This window comes from Tachysurus vachellii, chromosome 1, assembly GCF_030014155.1.
Source record: "Tachysurus vachellii isolate PV-2020 chromosome 1, HZAU_Pvac_v1, whole genome shotgun sequence".
Lineage (NCBI taxonomy): Eukaryota > Metazoa > Chordata > Actinopteri > Siluriformes > Bagridae > Tachysurus > Tachysurus vachellii.
The window spans coordinates 6,778,690-6,802,208 of NC_083460.1; the positions used below are offsets into that span (position 1 = coordinate 6,778,690).

General features: G+C 38.5%; 1 protein-coding gene across 3 annotated transcripts in view; it reads left to right on the top strand.

Annotated features, from left to right (window-relative positions):
• LOC132845943 (CUGBP Elav-like family member 5) overlaps positions 1-23,519 on the top strand; it is a 204,500-nt gene that overhangs the window by 72,564 nt on the left and 108,417 nt on the right. For all 3 annotated transcript variants that reach the window (XM_060870367.1, XM_060870383.1, XM_060870375.1), the window contains exon 3: positions 20,696-20,744. In XM_060870367.1, the coding sequence (XP_060726350.1) occupies positions 20,696-20,744 (49 nt within the window). The remainder of the gene's footprint in view (positions 1-20,695; positions 20,745-23,519) is intronic.

A 23,519-nucleotide genomic window follows, 5' to 3' on the forward strand; every position in this document is an offset into this window, starting at 1 on the left:
CATTCTGCTGGAACTATTTCTTCGAATACTATAAACACTACTATTATTTTGTCATTACTTCTACAACTATTATTACTAGAACTGTTATTGTAGTATTATTAGTTGTATTACTATTAGTATGCTACTAGAACTGTTACTAGTAAAATTGTAAATGCTACCATTTTTGTTCTACGTCTACCACTAATACTACTTTGACTATTATCAGTATTACAAGGAATATTACTATTAACACACTACTAGCAATATTATTTGTAATACTATAAATACTAGTATTACTACTAGTAGTATTACTACTTTTACCATTGCTACTACTATTACTGTAGTATTACTACGAATATTGTGATTAGTATACTACTAAATCTATTACTAACTGCTAATAGTGCTACTGCTAATACTACTACTACTAATTATCATCATCATCATCGTCATCATCATCATCATTATCATTATAATGGATACTACTGTTATTGATATTAGAGCCTTGCGAGCCCTGTTTGATCTTTAAAAAGTCTGAATAATTGATCAGTGACTAAATTTGTGATTGGTTATTGTGGATTATTTGTCCTCTGTCTGTGTTGAATGAGCTGAGTTCTGAGGCAGGGGGTGAAGATGTCAACGCTGGGTCATTTTATCAGTGGCACTTGGTGAAGGTGTTGCCATTAACTGATGTAATGACCTTTTCACACATAGCTAATCCTTAATTTGAAAACAAGCAAGAAATAAACAGATGAGTTTGGTTGAGCAAGTGTGAACATAAATTTTTTAATCACAGTGCTCTGTGGCCAAACGCTAACACCCTTATTCTACTCTATTGTCATGGCTGACGTTTAGTTTGTTTAATAATAGATATAGGAGTGCTGCTTTAATTAGCTCTATTTGTTAGGCTTGTAAAAGCACCAAATAGAAAGATTCAGGGTTACAGATGACACTGCAGTTTGCTTGTTGTTTACTTTACTTAACATTATTAACAGTACCATAAGTAATGTCTGTGATGGCCAGTGTTACCTCGTACCTAGTTTCAGCCTCAGGCGTGACACGTGACGAAAGTGACGTGACGTGACATACGGTTAAGTATGGTGACCCATACTCAGAATTTGTTCTCTGCGTTTAACCCATCCAAAGTGCACACACAGCAATGAACACACACAACGTGAACACACACCTGGAGCAGTGGGCAGCCATTTATGCTGCGGCGCCCGGGGAGCAGTTGGGGGGGTTCGGTGCCTTGCTCAAAGGCACCTCAGTCGTGGCCGGTCCGAGACTCAAACTCTCTAACCATTAGGCCACAACTTCCAAACTGTTAGCTGAACATCTGATGCATGTGGCACACAAAATTGGAAAACACAAACTTGGAAAAGCTTAGAGGTTGGATTTGGCAAGATTTATAGGAGACGTGTGTGTCCCAATTTTTTAACAGTTCACCTGGAAACAAAGCCTTCATGACACTTCCCACATGGAAGAAGAAATCCGTCGTGTTTACAACTGTGACAATGAGTGCTTATGCGGAATAGTTAAACACTGGATATTCAAAATTATTTGAACAAATCCTTAAAAGAACGATCTATTGTTGCACGCAGGTCTGTTGTTCATGGACATGACGCGGAACCAAGCGAACTGTGATTGGTCACTTTACATGTTTACCTCTTATGGCCTGTCCTTGTCTAATAAAAGCTGCCATGGAGTCCAGACTTTCTGCCATCAGCCTGAAGGTCTTTTATTCATTAATTCATCTATTTATTAAACAGTAGCACTTCGTACATTTTATCTGTTTATAGTTATAACATCCGTGATACAAATGATCTCTTACATTATGGCAGCAATAAACAGAACAAGCACGTTAATATAAACCTGTGGCTTCTTAGAGAAATGAATCAACACCTTTTGACCAAGAAATGAGACACTGAGGTGTAGCTATATACTATTTCACAGTATATAGGATGCCATAGATTTAGTAATTTGGTTAACGCAGGTCATTTATCATTTATTATGTTATCATGAAATTACTCAAGGTGTAGCAGAATTTTTAAACGAGCATGATTGACATCCTACTTTGCAAAACTCCCAAACAGCATTTGGGCTCCAGACCAATCAATTTATAGAAAAAAAAACAGAAACAAAAAAAGCATTTAAGATGGGTGAGGTTAAAGTGTCAAATATAACTAAGCCCGCCCACTTTCTAGCTTAAGAAACAATAGAGTAGCTGTTCTAGTGAAGTACATGCTAGTAAAGTCCACTGGAAAGTCACTATTTCTAATGATATTATACAGCATCAGAAATCAATCATGGCCAAGACATAATGGAAAGTATACGGGCTCAGTTTCCCAAAAGCATCATAAAGTTAAGATAATCTCATCTGGTACAGTGAGTGTTCAATGTGATGCTCGTTCTACCATTTAACCATGACCTTCATGCTGAGATGGATTTTGGGAAATTTGACCATGTTCAGATAAATGATGAAGCCAGCCATTGATTTCTGTTGCAGCGTTCATACTCGGGGACTGATCGGAGAAACCTTGAAAGTTCCTGTTGGTCCTGAGTGTAAATAGCCTGTTCCTTTTTTCACTCTTCCTCTCATTTCCCAGGTTATTGCTGTGTTCATATTTGGCCCAGCTGCAAGCCATCTATTATTCAGCTTTAATCTCCACTACAGGAGTCATTAGTACAGAGAGAGGGAGAGAGAGAGAGAGAGAGAGAGAGAGAGAGAGAGAGAGAGAGAGAGACGATTAAGGACCATGCAGCCCTTCAAGTGCCCTACTTCTCCTTAATCTAGCTCCTACTGCTCACTGCTTTCTCTTCATCCATCTACACATCCTTCCTCTACCTCTTATCTGCTGTCATTGTCTTGGCTCTTGATGACAAGTGAAGGGGGGGAACGGGGTTTGAATGACTGTGCAGTAGAGTATAGATCACCTGCTTTGTGTGTGTGTGTGTGTGTGTGTGTGTGTGTGTGTGTGTGAAGTCAGAGTCTGACTTCAGATACTGAACTATTTGTTTACATACTTCCCGTTGTTCATTACTGTCTCCCTGATTTATCCCTTCACTTATTCATTCAATTTAATTACTGTGTGTGTGTTGCACCAATCTACGGCTAGGACAGTGCGTGTAATTTGACTGTGATTCTCTTGTGAAGCTCGATAAGCTTGACCTTTTCTGTCACTTTCCGCACCCTTTCTTCACACACACGCACACACACACACACACACACACACACACACACACACACACACACACACACAATTTGATTCACTGATTCACTTTCAAGTCTGCGATGTTTCTAACTAGTCTGTAATTTCAACATTAGTCACACTTGTCAGCTAATCAGGGTGTTGAATCAAGAAGACGACAAAAAGACAGGCCAGAAAGGACAGCTCACGAGTTTCAGTTCAGTGAAACTTTAAAGTTGGATTTATATTTTCATTTTCATCTTGTTTTGTTTTGTTTTTTTTCTTCTCATTACCGAGTTTGTTCATTCAGCGAATGCTGTCCTGTCTGTATTTGAACAGCTATTCATTTTACCTTTTGCTCATGTAAGAATCTTACTGTAGTCAATCAATTGAAGTCACAGCAATTGTGCCTGAGAATAAAATCTTTTTTATATATAACCAATATGTAGTGGGGGGGACACGGTGGCTTAGTGGTTAGCACGTTCGCCTCACACCTCCAGGGTTGGGGGTTCGATTCCCGCCTCCGCCTTGTGTGTGTGGAGTTTGCATGTTCTCCCCGTGCCTCGGGGGTTTCCTCCGGGTACTCCGGTTTCCTCCCCCGGTCCAAAGACATGCATGGTAGGTTGATTGGCATCACTGGAAAATTGTCCGTAGTGTGTGATTGCGTGAGTAAATGAGTGTGTTGTGTGCCCTGCGATGGGTTGGCACTCCGTCCAGGGTGTATCCTGCCTTGATGCCTGATGATGCCTGAGATTGGCACTATCCCCGTGACCTGAGGTAGTTCGGATAAGCGGTAGAAAATGAATGAGAGAGAATATGTAGTGTACTTTTGCTTTATAACCTTGGGAAGGATCTTGTTCAATGGAAGTACTAGAACTTTTGGCACCAAGGTAGAACTGTGCTTTAAAAAATACTCTGTTGTATTGTGTTTGCTATTAAAAACAAATATGTGGGACTTTATTTACATTTCATGCCACCTTTTTTTCATGAATACTTAATAACTCAATTTAATAACATCCACTTTACACTTCACTACACAGACCATAAACAGGAAAAAAGTAAAAGAAAATACATGTTAAAATGATCTACAAACTGCATAAATGAACTGAAACATTTCAATTTTATCTCATGGGATTTTTTTTATCTTGTGGAGTTCTGACTTTTATCTCATGGGATTCTGACTCAGATTTTTTGCTGTATTAATGACAGACCGAGAGTCTGAGAGAGCCCAGCATGCTGTGGCTCAGCTAGCCACCCACTCTATCTGACCCTCACAGCGCTAAGGTGCTAACGTGCTAACGTGTGCGTGTTGTGTCGTGTCGTGTGAAGCTCTTTCAGCCGTGAAGTGAAAATGCTGCTCGTTAATTTCCTCTCGTAAGTGTCCACTTCTTGCAGATTCATCGATACTAACCTGTTTTATCAGAGACACTTATTCCTCAGATACAGGAGCGACCCAGACAGCTGGGTCAATACCAGAGAATAATTCAAACTGTCAGTCTGGTGCTGACTCAGCCCGGGAAATCTCCCTCTCTTATACCATTCTCTCTCTCTCTTTTTCTCCTTCCTCTGTCCAGTGCCATCTAAACATCTCTGACCGTTTGATGCTACACCTTCAGACCCCCTGCTTTCTTTTTCTTTTTTTCTAGCTAAACTCTTAACAAACTCTATATTTTTTAAATATATTCTGAATATTCCTAGACCAGTTGATATGAGGTAAAACAATGCTAAGAGAAAAGAATAAAAAAAATCATAAATTGAGTAAAAGTGCTGCTCGTTTGTAGTAATAATTCATATAATTAAAGAAAAAATTAGTTGCTCAAGTAAAAGTAGAATTATCTGGTAAAAAAAAACTGCTTGAGTAATTGAATTTAATGCAGAGCTAATTAGAAACCAAAGTAAGAAGCCATGCTAATATTACCCAGACAGCTAGTTTAGACAAATGGCGTAGGGGTTTCTTTTGTTGGCTAGGTTCATTACAGTAGCCAGCTAGCAAGCTCATGTTAATTCATACATGTTTCTATCTACATTTTTAGCTAACACTTTGCATATTATCCTGAGCGTTATTTACAAGTTGTAGCAGCGCATAAATTTAAAACTTTGATTTAAGAACAAGATTAACACACGGCATTTATACTGTAAAACATCAGACATCTGGATAGCTAGGCTAGCTTACTCAACTAGCTGATAGGTAACCTGTATGTGTTATGCAGGATAAACACTGAGATGTTAAATGCCTTGAAGATAATTGAAGATATCTTTGAAGAACATTTTTGGTAGGAAGCTCTTCATTTGGAGTGTCATGTAAAATGTAATTATTTACAATATTTGAATTGAATCATAATATTAATCTTTGTATAATAAACATTTTGTACTGTATTTCTTCTAGATTTTTTTTAAATGCTGTCTTCTAGCCATTAAATGCATTATATTTTTTATATTAAACATATTGACTTGTTATTCAGTATATACTCAAAAAAGTACTACATTTCATGTAGCTCATTACTAGAGATGAAACGAGTATCCGGTACGGATAAAGCACTTCTGCCGAGTACGAGTATTATACTAGTAATACGAGTCAATATCTGTGCTCGGATTGAATGAAAATCATCATTGGGTATCTGATTGTGTCAGTGTTCTGTGATAGGCTAGTCACAGCAAAGTGTTCTGTGATAGGCTAGTCACACCCCTCCCCTACAGTGATAGGCTAGTCACAGCGCCCCTCCCCTACACACATACAGATGTATTGTGTTGCTGTGTCTCGCTCTGCTCATTCACAGTCACACACAGAACAGCTCTCTGTCTCTCCCTTAGTCACTCGGGTTCGCGGGTCTTTTCCGTTAACGTTTAGGGTTTCTTCAGCTTTTTACTTCGGGTTGTAACGTTAATAATACGTACTTACTAACCAGTAGAGTTCTGGTAAACGTGGGTTCATTCAGACGTGGTGCTTGCTTGGTAGAATGCGACTCGCATTGCGTCTCTGCCTGTCGGAGATTTTTTTCTTTTTTAAACCTCCGAGTACGGATACAGATACAGATAATTCATATGGTTAACAGATACGGATACAGATACAGATAATGCTGTACTCGCTCATCCCTACTCATTACTTTCCACCATTACTGATCGTTCACGGTGCTGGCAAGATAGAACTTGGCTTCCTGTGCTGAATTTTGGTGCTTGTACAGGTTTCCTCCTCTTTAGCTACATCTTAGAAGCTTTTTTTTTTTTCACAGTTTCATTGTAGCCAATTCCCACCCGATAATTAAGTTTCTTGAACCACATGACAGCTATCAGTCTGGCAGGTAGATGGCTAATGTTTCCTCTGGGATGTGTGCTTTTTGTAAGAAACACACTCACAGGAAACACTAAACCCCTGCATCCCTGCTATATACATATACATAAACATATAAACATATACATATACAGAGGTGCTAACATTTGTGGTTTAACCTTAACATTTTTTAATTTTGACCCCTTGCTTTGACATTATGGGAGACACCAGAAAACTATGATTTTAATTTTAAGCTAGACACTTTGAAGAAAATGTAGTTCACTGTGTCAGTTTCAGTGGAAGGTTGTGAGTTCACATCCACAAAGCTGCCACTGCTGGGCCCCTGAGCAAGGCCCTTAACCCTCAATTTGTATTAAAAATGAGATAAAGTGTAAGTCGCTTTGGAAAAGGGCGTCTGTTAAATGCTGTAAATGTAAATGTGAATGTAAATGTGTGTGGGCGTGTGAATAAGTATGTGTGTGTGTGTGTGTGTGTGTGTGTGTGTGTGTGTGTGTGTGTGTGTGTGTGTGAGTGAGTGTGTGTGTGTGTGTGTGTAGGACAGTGCAAGTAATTTGACAGCGATTTCATCTGTGAAGTGTGATAGGCTTGACCTTCTCTGTCAGTCTGACTTTCTTCATACTTTCATCCCACACACACACACACACACACACACACACACACATTCCTCCTTTGATTCACTTTCAATCCATAGTGTCTCTAACTAGCCTGTAATTTTAGCTTTAGTCACACTTGTCAGGTAATCGGTATAGAGGTGACAGTTGAATTTTTTGCTCCTTTTTCCACCTCACTGTTTTTGTCCTTTACTGATATTAAAAGTTGAATGAGTTTTGATTCAGAGTATTAACCAGTCAACTCTGATTTGCAGCATTCAAAGTGCTGTGAATCGGTAGAGTCGGTTCCAAGACTGCTTAAAAGAATAACATTTTAAGCTGTGTGTCTTTAATGGTGTAAATTCCTTACATAGCTTCATTTATCTTGATGTCTTCTGGTACAAAATCCTGCACCGATACAACTGATGTGGATAAATGTCGCAATGACAAAATGTTAGGATGTACAGGTATAGTATATCCTGCTGTATTCTAAGATATGCTGGGTGTCAGGACTCTCTTCACTGACTGTGTGTGATAAGAGAAAAGCCTTGTTTGTTAATTTCCTCTGGTAAGCATCACGTTCCGCAAGCTTCGTCAATGCTAATCTGCTTTATCAATTCCTCTTATTGCTCAGACGCAGGAGCGGCTCAGACAGCTAGGTCAATACTAGGAAATAATTCACACAGTTAGTCTGGTGCTCTGCGCTGACTCAGACCCGAAGCGTTGATTTTAGATCTGCTCGTCCCATTCGGACCTTTCTCTTAATAATTACAGGAGACTTGACACAACTGATCTCACGTCAGTGGAAAATCAGAGACGAGAGTAACTATAGAGCGGTTCTAAAGTGGCCAAGCATTTTAAGCATCTCACTCACATTCAGCCTGTGATTCTAAATGTGGAATTGTACTCTTTAAAAATGATCCATCCTCTTGACTCTCCCTCTTTTCCCTCATTCCTCTGTCTCTCCATCTTCCCATTTCCACTCTGAAGTGTCATATTAAAAAGACTATGATGGGCTGAGTTGGACAGAAAGCATCAAAGGAGACAATAAAAAAGCTGTTTTCTTAATAATATACACATACTGCTGATGCTAATTCCTGCCAAAACACCACATTTATAACCATACAGCCAATGCTTCATGGTGTAATAGTGCAGCATCTTAGAATGCAACAGTGCCAATGGAAAGCCAGAAAAATATAGTGTATTTTATGGTGTCAGTAGCCACTAAAAATGTCAAAGCTATGTAAACAGAAATTTTTCAGGTAATTTAAACATGCATATTTTTCAAATTGTTTATCAAAAGTACAGCTTTTTAAAGTCAGCTTTGAGTGTACAACATCCTCCTTTTTAAAAAAGACTAAATCAACAAAACTAAGTGAATAAGATAATGCTAACTGACAGCAACTAATAAATAGTTTAATATGTTATATTAATGTTATGATTATATAACAGTTATTAAATATTTTTCCTCAAAATAATCATGCTAGTTTAATCATTAACTAACTCTACTGGCTTGAAAAAGTAGCTGTTTATGCTAACTGTTTACACTGTCCTTCTGCTCCTAATTCAAGGCTAATAGCATAAGGCTAAGTATGCTAATACGACTATTAGCAAATGCTAAATTGTTTGTTTAGTCTGTTAGATATTAATGTTAGATATTGCTAAGCTAACATTTTCTCTCAAGTATTTGCCTCAAATAATAATTATAAAACTTTTTTATATTAATTTTAATGTTTATTTCTAAACAAAAGATGTTATCTATCAAAGCAATACTGTATTTTAATTGCCCTGCTTTTTTTTTTTTTTTTTTTTTACCCTAAATTTAGGCTTAATCAGTTTAAAATGTCTCAAAGCCTGTCTTTGCTGCTTCATTGCATCATTTTTTGGCTTTCACCACCACAGATTTTGGGTCAAAGTGTGTGAAACTGTCTGAGGTAATTCTGAGGTAACTGCATCCATGAGTGAGCTTAACTGACAACACAGTCACACAATTTTAGCATGTTAGACACTATACTGCAAGCAAGTAGAGATATAGGGATAATGCATAGTATTTAGTGTAGAATATAGTGTACAAGTAGGACATTTTAAACACGGCCAATTACTATTCTCTTTCTGTATCTTTCTATTCTCTTTTCTTGTTTTATCTGCTCTAAGAGTGTGCTTATTGAACACAACTGAGTGTGTGCGTGTGTGCGTGTGCGTGTGTATGTGTGTGCATTTATAGACAATAACATTCAACATAGCCACACAACACAACACAACACAACACAACACAATGTCCTTTCCTGATGGACTAGTTAGAATCAGAGAGATGGCACTGAGACCTTCCCCTTCCACCACACAGCTCTCACCCTCCTCATATTAACACCAGTTACACCAGTTGATAATTACACTAAGAGCTGCTTCTCTATAATTCTGCCCCTGTTCTCTACCCATTCTGCCTGTGCATAATTACAGAAGACCAAATCAACAGGAAATGATACAGCTCTTGGCGGCTGTTGGCCTGCATGGCAGAGAATTCAAGAGGAACAAAGCTGCTTTTATCTTTTATGTTACTGTATAACTGTGCAGGTTTAATTGTAGGGTTCAGGGTGGTTAGTTACTGTGTGTCAGACTGTGGATTATACTGTGAGAAGCTGTAAGAAAGAGAACATGGACTGTATTGTGATAGGTCTCAGCTCTTCTCTCTGATTCTCAACTCATCTTTGCTCTTTTTTTCTCTTCTGTTGTCTTTTTTTATTTTTATTTTATTTTATTTTTTTTACATTTTTCTCTTCTGTCTTTCTTCTTTTCTGTTTTATTCATCTCATTCTCTTCTCTTCTCTTCTCTTCTCTTCTCTTCTCTTCTCTTCTCTTCTCTTCTCTTCATAATTCACACTTCTTGTATTGTAACTCCCACTGGTCTTTATTGTAAGAGGTCTCAGCTCTTATCTTTTTTCCATTTCATCTCCACCCTTCATTTCTCTTCTTTTGTCTTTTTTTACTTCTCTTCTTTTTTCATCTTGTCTTGTCTCATCTCTTCTCTCCTCTGATTTTGTCTTTTTTAAACATTCTCGTCTCCTTTCCTTTCCTCTTCTCTTCTCTTCTCTTCTCTTCTCTTCTCTTCTCTTCTCTTCTCTTCTCTTCTCTATCTTCTCTTCTCTTCTCTTCTCTTCTCTTCTCTTCTCTTCTCTTCTCTTCTCTTCTCTTCTCTTCTCTTCTCTTCAGACTACCAGAATGTATGGTGCAATTTTTGTAACACAGTTTAATACAACACAAATTAAGTCCTTGTAATCGGTTTAAATTGAGCTTTAGAACACTTAGTTCTCGCTAACAAGTAAGAGAAGATTAGAGCAGGAGCCGAACACTTATTTCTCTGAACCCCTGACTCCCAGCATCTCTCTGACTCCCTCCTACATAAAGCTTACAAACACTGCTGAGATCACTAACATTGTTCACCAGTATCCAAAATCAATATGACCTATGACCTATACACACAGATGCGTCCACTCTTACAGACATACACGCTTCTCCTCGCATTGACTCAGCCTTGGGGACGCATTTTAACAGTTGTGATGAAGAAGTGGAGAAAAGCGCTTCCAACAGAGCAGGGGTCAGCGGTGTGAGCGGCCCAAGCTCAGCTAAGTCCCCGATCAGTCCAACTTTAAAAGCATTTTAAACGCAACCAAACACAGAAAGCATTTTCTGATGCTTAACAAAAGCTGTTTTGCTGAGAAACATGGCGTTATTCCTATAGACTTGTCACAAACTGTAAAGCAGGGGTCTGATTGTGTTTTAACCAACCCTTCATTAAATATTTGATATTAAATAGCTAATTCCTCTTGGGTGCTTTGGATGTACCAATGTTATTGCTTTGTGGATATCATGGGAGAAAACCTTCATTTGTTAAGTACTTCTTTTTCAGACACTAACATTTTGACACCAAATCTGTGTGAGGTTGTTGACAAATATTATAAATTAAGAAAATCATGGTCATGGTTTGTTAAATTGCTGAGAATATACCAATGTGTATCGAAGCAAACGAAGTATATTCATGTGTACAAACATACTCTATTGTGATAAAGGCAAGATAGTTTATTAAGTGCATTCATTTTCATTGTGAACACAGTACGCACACTATTTATACAATAAAATGTAGTCCAGGAGTGTTCGATCTTATCCGCAAAGGGCCCGTGTGGATGTAGCTTTTCAGACCAATCAAGCAGAAGCCACACCCGAGTCTATAGAAAAGCAAGATCAAAACAAGTGGAATCAGATGTGGCTTCTGCTTGATTGGTATGAAAACCTGCACCCACACCGGCCCTTTGTGGATAAGATCTACACCCCTGGTGTAGGGTAACACATACGTACACAATCTGGGACACATTGTTACTTGAAGTTAGTGTTAGCGTTAGTACTTCCGTGAGAAGGACTTTAGGGAGAGAATGGAAGGGGATGGAGGAGAGGGCTGCAGCAGCAACAGCTCCATCATTTACATATAAATGAGAGTTGCCGGTCATGTGGCCCTGACCTCATTAATTCTGATGGTCGGACACTCAGAGTGTGGCAGGTGACGCTGGAACTCAGATTACACCTCACCTGGCATGCATTTATGATGCGTTTCCTGGCTGACAGGAAGCCATAAGTGCAAAGAGCGTGACACTGGCATTTGCTGTTTGTCACACTCCTACGTGGCACCAATCAGGGTAACATTTAAGTGGGAAGCGTGTCTGCTCTGCTCGCCTGTTTTCACACTAAAGTTGTTAGCTGAAGTGTTCCCCCTCCACAATGCAATTTTACATCAAAGGCTTCATGAGGCTTAGCATAAACAACATGGCTCGTAAACAAGGGTTTGTTTGGGAGAGAGTAATTCCTCCCTTGCTTACTGTACACTCACACACTGGCTCCTATCTTTTTGTGTGTGTATAACCCTGCCATCCTCAACCTGTCATATTCATCTGGCCCGAATTAGACACGTCCTTTCCCCATCAGGCCTGTCATATCTGCACCAGGCCCATCCAATAGACTGTAATCCTCTCTGACAGCTGCTGCAGTTTAATGCAAACACACAAGCCCAGACCATGAGAGATAGAGAAAGAGAGAGAGATGTCAAAAGTAAGTCTACAAAGAAGAGACTGCAGATTTTTGGTCTATATAAACACACAATTCCCACCATTCGCTCTCTTATATTACATCAACCGCCACAAACTCCTTGGTTTATGTCTGTTTTATTTTAAAAGTTGCATTTGAATCATAAAGATTGATTTAATAGTTACTATAGTTATGTGTCTGATCTGATGTTTGTGACCTCAAATAATCTATTAAATAATCAATTATTTTTCATCAATGACAAAACACACCTATTAGTGAGTTATGTGAATATATTTTATATTTTATTGTGCCCTTATTTTGTTGATTCGGATGTCTAAAGCCTACTATATAAGAAGATTTCATGTCATTCAACTTCTGCGTCAGTTCCTGACTCTTAACTCTGAAAAAAAAAAACAAAGAAAATTATTTCATTGCGAAGTCTTGCCAATTACATGGTTGTGATTATTGTGCACTCTGATTTTTTTTCCATAAACTGACTTTGTAAAATCTGAATTGCAATTTTTTTTACCCTGACAGGAATAAATATGAATATGTAATTAAATGAATACTATGGAACATATTTACTAATGTTTTGCATTAACACTACAAAATGAAAATGGAGATTACTGTAATTTAATGAACATTTTTTTTAAATTTCTAAATGTATTGGAAGGTTTTTTAATGTGTTATAAAATTAAATATGAATTTTTCAACATTGGACAGTTTGCAGATTTTTGAACAACCCTAATACCAGACAGGATGGAAAAATACCCCAGATCTGTCCATCTATTTACTGGCTAGAAGACATCTAGGTTTGCATTGTGCCAGATATGTGGTAATTAGGCAAGGTGCCCTTTTTAGAAGATCACACACAAAACTGGCCAGCCTGAAGCACAAACAGACACTAACACATCTGTAATTAGAGCCATTTGAACAGTAGTAAGTCAGTAGTTAAGGTTCTGACCTAGTCCTTGGTAGGATTGCCAGGACAGCAAGAAAGCCATCAAGGATTAAAAGTTTCTGCCAAATCAGTGTGTAAATATATAACATGTCTCTTTTCAAAAACAGTTAATCTATAATCTAAAAATCATCCTATATGATTAAAAGACCATTTCTTTAAAGAACAGCTTCAGAAAGGTGCAATCTGTGAAATAATCATTAATAAATAAAAGGACACTAAAATATATAGTCACATGTATTACTCTAATGCCAGTAAAAACATGACTGTAAGATTTGGCGTTAAATCAGACAAAGACTTTCACCTTCAGAACTTTGTCTTCCTCTTCACTTTTTCTACATGGCTTGGGGTTTATGTCCCACTGCAGCTTTTCTCTTTTATTTTTATCTTCCATTTCTTTTATCTCCTTCACCCTCTCTGTGCTCATTAGCTCAGTGTTTTGTGGTATGTGTGGCCTGGATTATAGAAATGCAATGCTGTCACTTGCCCGTGTTTTTTTGACGCTAGACAGAAAAAAGAAACACTTTCCCTTCAAGGCACTGCGTCACATTAATCGTACAGCAAACAAATCTAAAACTGTATTAGATCCGAATTCAAAGGACTGGCGACAGGCAACGGGTGGCCACTTCACAGAGTCTAAATAACCTTTCCTACTGGTCAATAACGGCCAAACACTCCATTTGAAACATGACAGCTCAACCACTGAGTATTTATTTAAGAATTTCATTTGCTGTTGTGTAACAAATGAGTTCTTTCACCCCACATGCTTAGATCCCTGACACATGCCGAAGCTTTTATGCCATTACAAAATGAACTGGCATTCTACCATAACAATGTTGTTAATTAATCAATCACAGCTTTAATAGTGTCTAAATAAGGATACTGAGTGGTGCATGTGATACAGTAATCGTGTATGTAGTGTCTGAAGTCGTCCTGCATTTAGGCACTGGGTCCAAAAAAAGCTTGCACTGCTCCGTGCAGTTTGAGTTGTGGGCAGAGCGATCAATATGACCATTAATTCTACTTAGTGGCGCCGCGTGGAACAAGCGGAGGCTGTAGGCCGCACAAGGCCACGAGTGAATGGTTGACCTTTTGAAGCTGTGCTTTATCGTTCATCAGCAGCAGTCATGGGTGTGCTCATGTTAGGCCAGAACAGTACAGAGATTTTTACATGGTCTAAAAATGGTCTCAATTTTGTTTTTTCTATGTTTGAAATTTACAGATAGTTATGTATATTGATAAAAAAAAGTAAACTGGTGATGTCAGCAATGAATTCTGACTAATCACAGATGATTTTTACCAATCCTGCTTATACGTGACGAATCCCTTCTGCTTCTGAAGACACTTTTGACTCTTATAGAAGGCCTTGACCAATTTTGCCCTCTGCTTCAGACATGCTTGACCAATCACTCTCGCTCCTGTAGACAATTTTGTCTAGTCCCAGCAGCTCCTGTAGACATTCTTAAAGAATCCCACCAGTTCCTACTTACACCACCGACCAATACGTTCCTGCTTTTGCTGACAACCTTAGTGGAGTTATCCCTCCAGCTTCTGTAGACACCCCTTTACCAATCCCTTTTGCTTCCACAGACACTTTGACCAATCCTACCCACTCCTGCAGACAGTCTTGACAAATCTTGTGGACTTAGCGTTATTAGCTTTTCTAGCTAATAAATAATCTTCAATTTACTTTCAGCAAGCTTCCTTTATTAATCCCCCCCCACCCCCCAGGCAAAAACTTAAGTGACTTTCCTCAATATGAAGGTGTTTTGAAGGTGTTCTCCCAAAATTCACCACAATCTATCTACATTTTTTAATAGTTTGTATACAGAGTTTTTTTATGCAGTAACTTACATATCACAAACATGGTCTCTACACAGTGCTGTTAATAATTAAAGGATGTTAAAGAACAGTGAAGCTCAATTTAAACCAGAATGTAGCATGGAAGCAATACAATACTGGTTGTTTATATTGGCAGCGAGAAGCCAAGATCATTATTCAGTTTTAATTAGGTGAAGAATGAAATCTTTTTTAGCATATAACTTTAAATTATTGTTACAGGATAAATATTTCTTCAGTCTTCCCCTGGTAAATGTCACTGACCATTAGCATCTCAAAGAATCTTTGGGACCATTATGAAATGTGAATTGTTTAGTAATGTATCCTAGCTTTCTGACTGTATTATTTTGTTACACAGTTCTCTTCTGTTGGGCTTTCAACAAACACATACAGACACAAAACACATATCCCGTGTAATGCATCCTGCATGTATGTGTGTGTGCAAGTGTGTGCTTTGAGACTCCTAGCTGCAGGGAATTTCTAATTGGTTATCGTCTTGCCCTGGCTGTTGAAGGTGTGTAAATCAGGAACAGGACCTTGATCTCCTATTGCCCACGCTGAGCATTATGGGTCAGTGCTCCAAGGACACCCCGAGCTATAAAACGGCCCACGCAGGACCTGTAATCCATCCTCATCATACAGCCCTCTGTATACAGAAACAATATGTGTGACTTGTACACAAGAACTAGAAGCATTCCAGAGAGGCAAGCTGTATAGATATTTGCCAGTGTTTTTGCCCAAATGAAGTCTGCTTTCTATCATTAGTTACAACAAATAGCCATGAGTGCAATGCAAGACACATTAGAGTAATCGCACAGCTCGTAAAGATTTATGTGTTTTGTGCATAAATTTGTGTCTTCCGGCAGGTGGCTAATTTGTCATTATGACAGCCTTATTATCTTGCAGATTATCATGAAATGTGTGTTACAAACTGAATCTGAGACGTTACACACTCAGGTCCTTGTGGCCTGTTCACTGTGGAATATAAGTAGATGTGTGTACAAGTCCAGATCTCAGCACAGTTTGGGGATTTTCTCTCTTCAAGACATCTGATTCTACTCTAAATGTAATGACTAGGTATAATAGTTGCACCAGTTCAGCTTAAGCTTTGTTCCAGTTTAGAAACTATTAGTAGGATGACGGATGACTATTTGAGCAAAACTGCTTTTGGAACTCCGATTTCTATAATCTAATAATATACTTTTAGCTTAAAATGTAACTGTTGCACTATTAAAATAACATAAAATAGTTTTAACATAGGCTTAACATACATCTACCCCACAGTAGGTAGATCAACCATAAGCAAAACAACTCTGTCTAATATGTGCAGAGTAAAAGTTCGAACTATAAATGCATTTCGTTTTATTTTTTTTAATTGGTTAATTAATTGGATTATGACATGATTGGAAGAGTGTATGGTCCGTAATCACCAAACATGGCCGATTTTGCTGCAATACACTGTTTATAATAGCACAAGGGATCATGAGATAATGTACAATTTGTAAATCAGCCAGTGCAGAGAGCTTTTTTCAGCTAGAGCAAATTTATTACTGCCAAGGAGCATCATTATAAACTTGTACATCATTTTAAGTTTGGATCTAGCATTTACCTTGTGGTGGTGAAACATGTTTGATCTATGATAATTTGATATACTTCAATAAGCCTTGAGTGTCTCTGGTGCAGCATGAATTATACACATATTTTTTTTTTTCAACATATTTTCCAACCTACAGTATATACACTGACTTTATACCTTAGCATTCAGTTATGGATCTGACTTCACATCCTGAGGGCAGTTGAGTAATGGTCTAGAGTTGGCCCTTATCTACTCTACATATGTCAATAGAACGATGCTAAAGACCTCCCTCATCCGAACAAATTAGACCACTAGAACACTGCCACAAATCAGTCTTGATGAAGATGTTTTCAAGAGCAGTTTGCAGCTAGATCATTTTTGGGTGTTTGTTTGGCCTGGTTCAAAAGTGCTCCGCTACAAAATTTGTCCTGTATTCCACTCAGTTGGCCTTTCTTGGGGATGATAGGGATAAAGGAAGTGATGACATACCAGTTAAGCCTCTTGGCTATCAGATGGTGGATTGAGAGTTCAGCTCCCAGAACTGCCATTCTAACACAGTTGGGGCCTTGAGCAAGTCCCTAAACTGTCTTTACTATGAACAATACCAATGGCTTATTGTGTGCTCTGAGCTTGGATAAGTGAAGAAGAAAATGACAATAAAATTGGCACTGGGATGATGTTGTGTGATGAGCATGGTTTTATTAGAACTAGAGACTGGTGTGCTAAAAAGTTCTGCTTTTTGAGGTAGCTGATGGTAGAAAGACCTTTAAATACAAGCTGTTTTGTTGAAATACTATTTTACCACACCACTCCAACATAACCTTAGGCACTTTGGTATTTACCCTTACTAAACTTGGAAAATGTCACTTGTGGAGGATTGGAGTGCAGGGGAAGAGTATGTATTTAGTGATTCAGGCCTGTTGTGTACTTGTAGATAGCTGCTTTTGCAGCAGAGATCAGTTTTAAAATAGTAATATAAGTGTTTGCATGTAGCATCAAAGCACGAGTAACTAGGAACCTATTTCATTCTACTTGTTTTTTGCCCAGGTTCAATTCAGAGGAGTGTATTGATTCAATGGGCAAATAGCCCTTGACAACCAGATTCCTCTGTTGTTTCCAGTTTTTTAAGGAAAAAAAAGCTGATGCATTGGAAATCAATCATGGTTTTGCATTGCATTTTAATTTCCTTAAACTCTCGTCAATCTTTGGAAAAGACAGATGTTTATGCTTCTCGATTAATAATCAGACACAATGCTGATATTGAGGCAGCATAAATAAGTGTTTACCGTGTTAAAGCTTAACGGACTTGCACTCTGAACCACAGTCAGATTGCATCATGAGATTTCTGGGTTCTGAGATCGTCTGTACAAATACATATAATTAGCTTTGAGGGAATAATCATATTATCTAATAACTATAGTAATGATGCCCTAAGAGTATCCATTTAGCTCTTTGAGCTCTGTGCTTACATGGTGGTTAGATATATCTATCTGGAAGCATTCATGCTTTTGAAATTATAAAGGAAAAGAGATTTGGATTTATTTTGTTCAGAAGCCTTATTTGAAAGGCTCTACTCTGCCTCCTAGTTGTTCGGGTCTATCAACTGAGAGTGTGTTTGGAATGAATAGGCATGCGAGATGAGAAGGTGTGTTCCGTGCTATCCTAAAGCATGGCATATTGAAAAAGATTCTTTGCAAACAGTTCCAGCTGCACCATAGGCTGTGTCTGAAAGCCTAAAGCGTGTATTTAGACATGTTTGGATGTGCGTGGTGGGGGGGAGGGTGTTGGATACGGGCGATACGCTCCAGTTAGCGCCGCTGCTAACTTCCTGTAGCAGCCCATCGTAGCCGCCGCTTCCTGTTGTGCTTGTGCGGCATGAACCATGACAGCTCACTACAGGGAAGCATTTCATCATCGCAATGGCGCTATGGGCGAGTGCGGATCTCACCCGCTGTTCTCTCCGTTCTCTCTCTTGTCTCCCTCTATTTCATCTCTATTTCTCTACCTCTTTTGCACGCTCACGCTCCTGTGGTTGAATTCTGCAAAACAGGCAGTGCAATTTCCCCTCGTACACACGTGAGGCCTCCGATGAATCGAATCCCACCTGCGCACCCCAATTAGAATATTACATTTGACTGGATTCAAGTTGTAAGAATTAAAAAAAAAAAAAAAAAACTCCTCGTTGGATATTAGATGCGCGAGAAGCAAACCGTTTCATACCCAATTCCATCTCCTCAGCCACATAGGAGAGTAAACAAATGCAAATGCATCTTCCACGACTTTTTTCCTCTTGCTCTCCGCTTCACAGCACACACTCCTTATTCACCATATAAAGGGTGACTTCATGCCTCTGTGCGCAACAAAAAACAACCTAGTGAGAGTGGAGAAAAGAAATCATCCACCAAAATGACAAAAAAGCAGGAGAGCGATCAAACAGAAGGTAATTGGAGAGAGAAAATGATGGAGTAGTAGTCGTTGATGGGAACATGGCACAGTCAGGGGGGGCTGTTTGTGTTTTGTCGAGCACTGTACTGTGTAGATATATCTGTACACAAAGATGAGACAAAGTCCACAATCTTACCACATTTACTTCATCCTTTCAGACCTACCATAACTCACAACTTATTACTCTGTATGCTCAATTGACTTCAGAATATGTAATTATGAAAGTAAGGAATGTCTAGATTATTGCCCTGACAATGTGTCCTGGGAGTTTATGGAGTTAATGGTGCTGTTTCTAATGTTTAAATGTGTCCTAGACCCAGACTAATCATGTCATGTCAAAAGATATTACCTTTGGATCTGACTACTTTCTTATTGGCTTTTGTGTAGGCAGGACATAAGCGTCAGAAACCGACTGGGTTAGAAAACAAACATGAGGTCTGAGCTAGATTCCAGCCTGCAGTCAGATACAGTGCTTGAATATGCTTCACTGGTTAGATCTGGTAGAAATCTTGCTGGTGCATGAAGATGAAAGTTTTGAAAAAGCGGTGGTGGTGACATCTTGATTGACGAGTCTATAATTTGTGCTCATCCCTGCAAGCACCTTGCCATGCTGATTTTTTCTGATTTATTTGATCTAACCCAAACTCTCGTGTTCTTGTTGTCTGAAGTCAGAGGTGTTTTAGAGTTGGGGGAAATAGCCACACTTTTAATTGGAAAATTAATATCCAAAGAGACATTTTAAGCGATTAGTGTAGATGAATTTATCCCATGACATTGCCTATCAAGGAGAAAGGTGTTTTTAAGTCTGGTTTGTGTTTAACTGAAGAAGTGTGGGACCCCCTATGAATAATAAGTAGTCATATATGATTGTCATATTTATTGTGTACTACTTTGTGGTGGTAGGCAGTACTTTCACTCTACATGTCTTAAACCATTAGCGGAGGGTCCAAAGGGACATAATTGAGCATGTGGAACTGGTTTAGTGTGGTTTACTGTATGTACATAGCTGCCATATTGGTTTGTAATCCATATTTTTTATTATTATTATTATTGTTCACTATACAACTATAATACAACTATATACAACTATACATTTTGCCAATTTGACAGTTTACATTTCAGAACTTCCAGTTATATACTTCATTTAAAATGAAGAACATTTTAGTCATGTTATATATTCCAATCTCATAATGTATAGTACATACTATTATGGTCCATATTTTGCCAATATTTTGCCTCTGTGCCTTGAGAGATTTTTTTCCCAAAGCAGAAATTATGAATGCATAATCTAAGAATTTTGTTTATTATAGGACTTCATAAAAAAAAAAAAAAGATTGTCATTGACAATAGAGAGGGTCAATACATAGAGAGGGTCCCTGCAATATCAACACAGGGAAATCCATATTCATAACCAAGGACACAGCCAAGAGTTGGAAAGAAGGAAGGTAATAAATAAGGAAATGTTGCTTGGAACTGTGTGAAACACTTGGCAAGACTTCTCAAAGAGGAACAGAGACGTTAGGGTATAATTAAAAATTGTTAAACAATGACTTGAAATCAGGACGTGTGAACACTTTTGGGGGACCATCCAATGACAAGAAAGGGGCGGAGACATCTGCATACACAAACCCTGATCAAAAAATGGTTTATTTTTCCACACCAAAATTAACCTCCCTCTCTCCCTCTCTCTCTCCCTCTCTCGCTCTCTCTCTCTCTTTCTCTCTCTCTCTTTCTCTCTCTCTCTCTTTCTCTCTCGTCTTACAGATGACACGGCCTATTCAGGTTAAACCAGCTGACAGCGAGAGTCGTGGAGGTATGCCCAAATCTATTACTTCTTCCTCAACTAATCTCTTCTTCTGTTTTTATTTTATACATTTTTCATTCCTGATCTTAGCCTTGACTTAAGTGATCCTGTTCTGTATATATACAGTATATATTCTCTCTCTCTCTCTCTCTCTCTCTCTCTCTCTCTCTCTCTCTCTCTCTCTCTCTCTACACACATATATACTTTCTCAATGTTCAACACCCTCTTTTCCTCACTCTCCCTTTTTCTCCACTCACACTTTTATATGTGGTTTCATTCTTGATATTAGCCTTAACCTAAGTGATCTTATTCCGCTCGCTCATGTTTTCTTTCACTCAGTGTCTGACTCACTCATTCTCTCTCGCCTGCAGCCTCTCTTGCTCGTGCACTTCTTCGCTTCATCTCACAAACTCACTTTCTCTACATTGCATACCCCCTCCTTCCCACCCTGTCTCACCTTCTCTTTATCCAAGTCTCTCTCTCTCTCTCTCTCTCTCTCTCTCTCTCTCTCTTTCTCTCTCATTCTCTCTCTCTCTCTCTGATGGCTGTTGTGGGATTTCATTTTGACTAAAGCGATTGCATTATTGAGTGAAGAAGTGTGTGTAGGCCACATCCTGGCCCTGCCAAGTGCATTACCATTAGACAGTAAATTAAAAAGTCATTAGAGGAGAGAGTGTGACTGGAGCCTGGGATTTCACAGCCCTGCCTGCTTTTGTTAAATATACGAGAGGGATGAGTGCAGAGAATATGAGGAAAGACGACTTCTCGGTGCACAAAGCATGATCAATAAAATAGCAGGGACTCTTGCCAAGATCATCAATTTTCTCTCCTTTCTTTTGCTGTTCCGTCTCTGTGAGGAGGGAGGTTGCATGTTTGTGTGCGTAAGTGTGTGAGTGTAAGCGTGTGAATGAGAGAGAAAGAGAGAGAGAAGAGAAAGCAGGTTGGTGTTTGTCAATGTTCAGGTTGACAAATTGCTATAAAAATGTTTCTTTTTGTATTTTCTTGAACAGATCAATTTTTGAATTTATTTGAATATTCATTAACTAATCATTTCATACAGAGTACACATTAGCAGTTGTGCTACGCTATCCACGCACAACAAAACGTAAAAACTGCCCTGCTTTCACAGTGTGAAATACCCTGTCTCATGCCCAGAAAAAGTGATTATTAAAAAATAAAATAAAAAAAATCAGAAATGTAATTTATTAGCTCCTGCAGGTTGAGTGGCTTCCTATTAACAAGACAATACACTATACACCCAATAAAATCGGATTCTTCCCCAGAAATAAACTGAATCCAATATGTGCTTGTTGAAAACTTTTTATCAATTGACAAAGCATAAAAAAAGATTAGTAAATATGCTTCCAAAAGAAAATGGCAGCTTGGACATTCCCTTTTGTCCCACCTGTGATAACGTACATATTATGCAAATTCTCCTCTTGTTGTAATATTCCTGATGTATGTTTGGGTGTTTGGTCTCCTATCCTTGTTCTGTCTGTGTTAGCTTGAAGGTTAGCCTGAAGAGAAACAGAAGCTTAATGTACAGTAGCAGCAGCCTGTAAAATGTTTTATAGTGACTGTGGGAATAATATACTGTACTGCCCAGCCATGTGCTTATTAATGGAAAAGGAGAAAGAATATAGTTCCCTCCTGTCCTATTAAATTCTGTGTGTGTGTGTGTGTGTGTGTGTGTGTGTGTGTGTGTGTAAGGGTCAGTCAGGGTTGGAAAATCCTCTCGGTATATGTTAAGATCTTGGGCTGTCAGTGTCTCTGATTCTATTCTTATACTATAAACATTATTTGATCTTTCATCCAAATAGCCAAAATATGAAGATTTGTTTTGTCTGTATGTTGTATGTGTGTGTGTGTGTGTGTGTGTGTGTGTGTGTGTGTGTGTGTGTGTGTGTGTGTGTGTGTGTGTGTGATTGTTTTTATGTTCTTTTGTGAAATTTCATTGGATGGTGTGTTGTTAGTCTGTCCAATTGTTTTCCTCCTCTAAAGGCCTTTGACATAATGTGTCTCGTTCGGGTTCAATACACAAAACTGTATTTCATTTTGGAAAAAAAATTAAAAAAGTCAAAATAGAGCTCAAACCTTGGGTCTGCAGGATTGGGGATAGTGTGGAATAGAAATAAATTAGCCACAGTTTCACGTTCTCCTACTATCCTGTGTAGTTTACTTAAAATTGTTCCACAAAGGTCCCTAATATTTCATGATAAAACATTTATTAACATAAAATATATAACATTAAAACATTTAGATTTCAAATGTAAAAATCTGAAATCTAAAACCATATATGGATGTCAGTTTTTGTCAAAGATAGCCCTGTAGCCAGACCAATTACAGTATACCCCTTCTCCTTCCTTTTTTATTCGCTCTTTGAAGCGTGGTTATGACAAAATCTCCGTTAACGACCAAGCAGAACCAAAATCAGGTTTTATATCTTCTAATGCAAATTTAAACGCCATACTCTGTTGCTTTGCCAAAAATGGTAAAGCAACGGAGCCAATTATAGGCTGCTGAAAGTATTGTAACTGAAATGTTGCCTTTGAAAACTATTACAATCAATGGAACAAGGGCACCTTTAGCTCAGAGGAACTCACAGGGACTTTAATATAATCCAAGTGCACACTATATGATTTTAACCCCACTTTACCAGCCAGCAGTCCATTTTCAGTGAATTAGCAATCACCAGCCACTGTTACACAGTCACTAATTGCTTCACAAGGCCATTGTGGCCGCTCATTATGTACTGTATGATTTTCCACAGGACAATGCAGAACA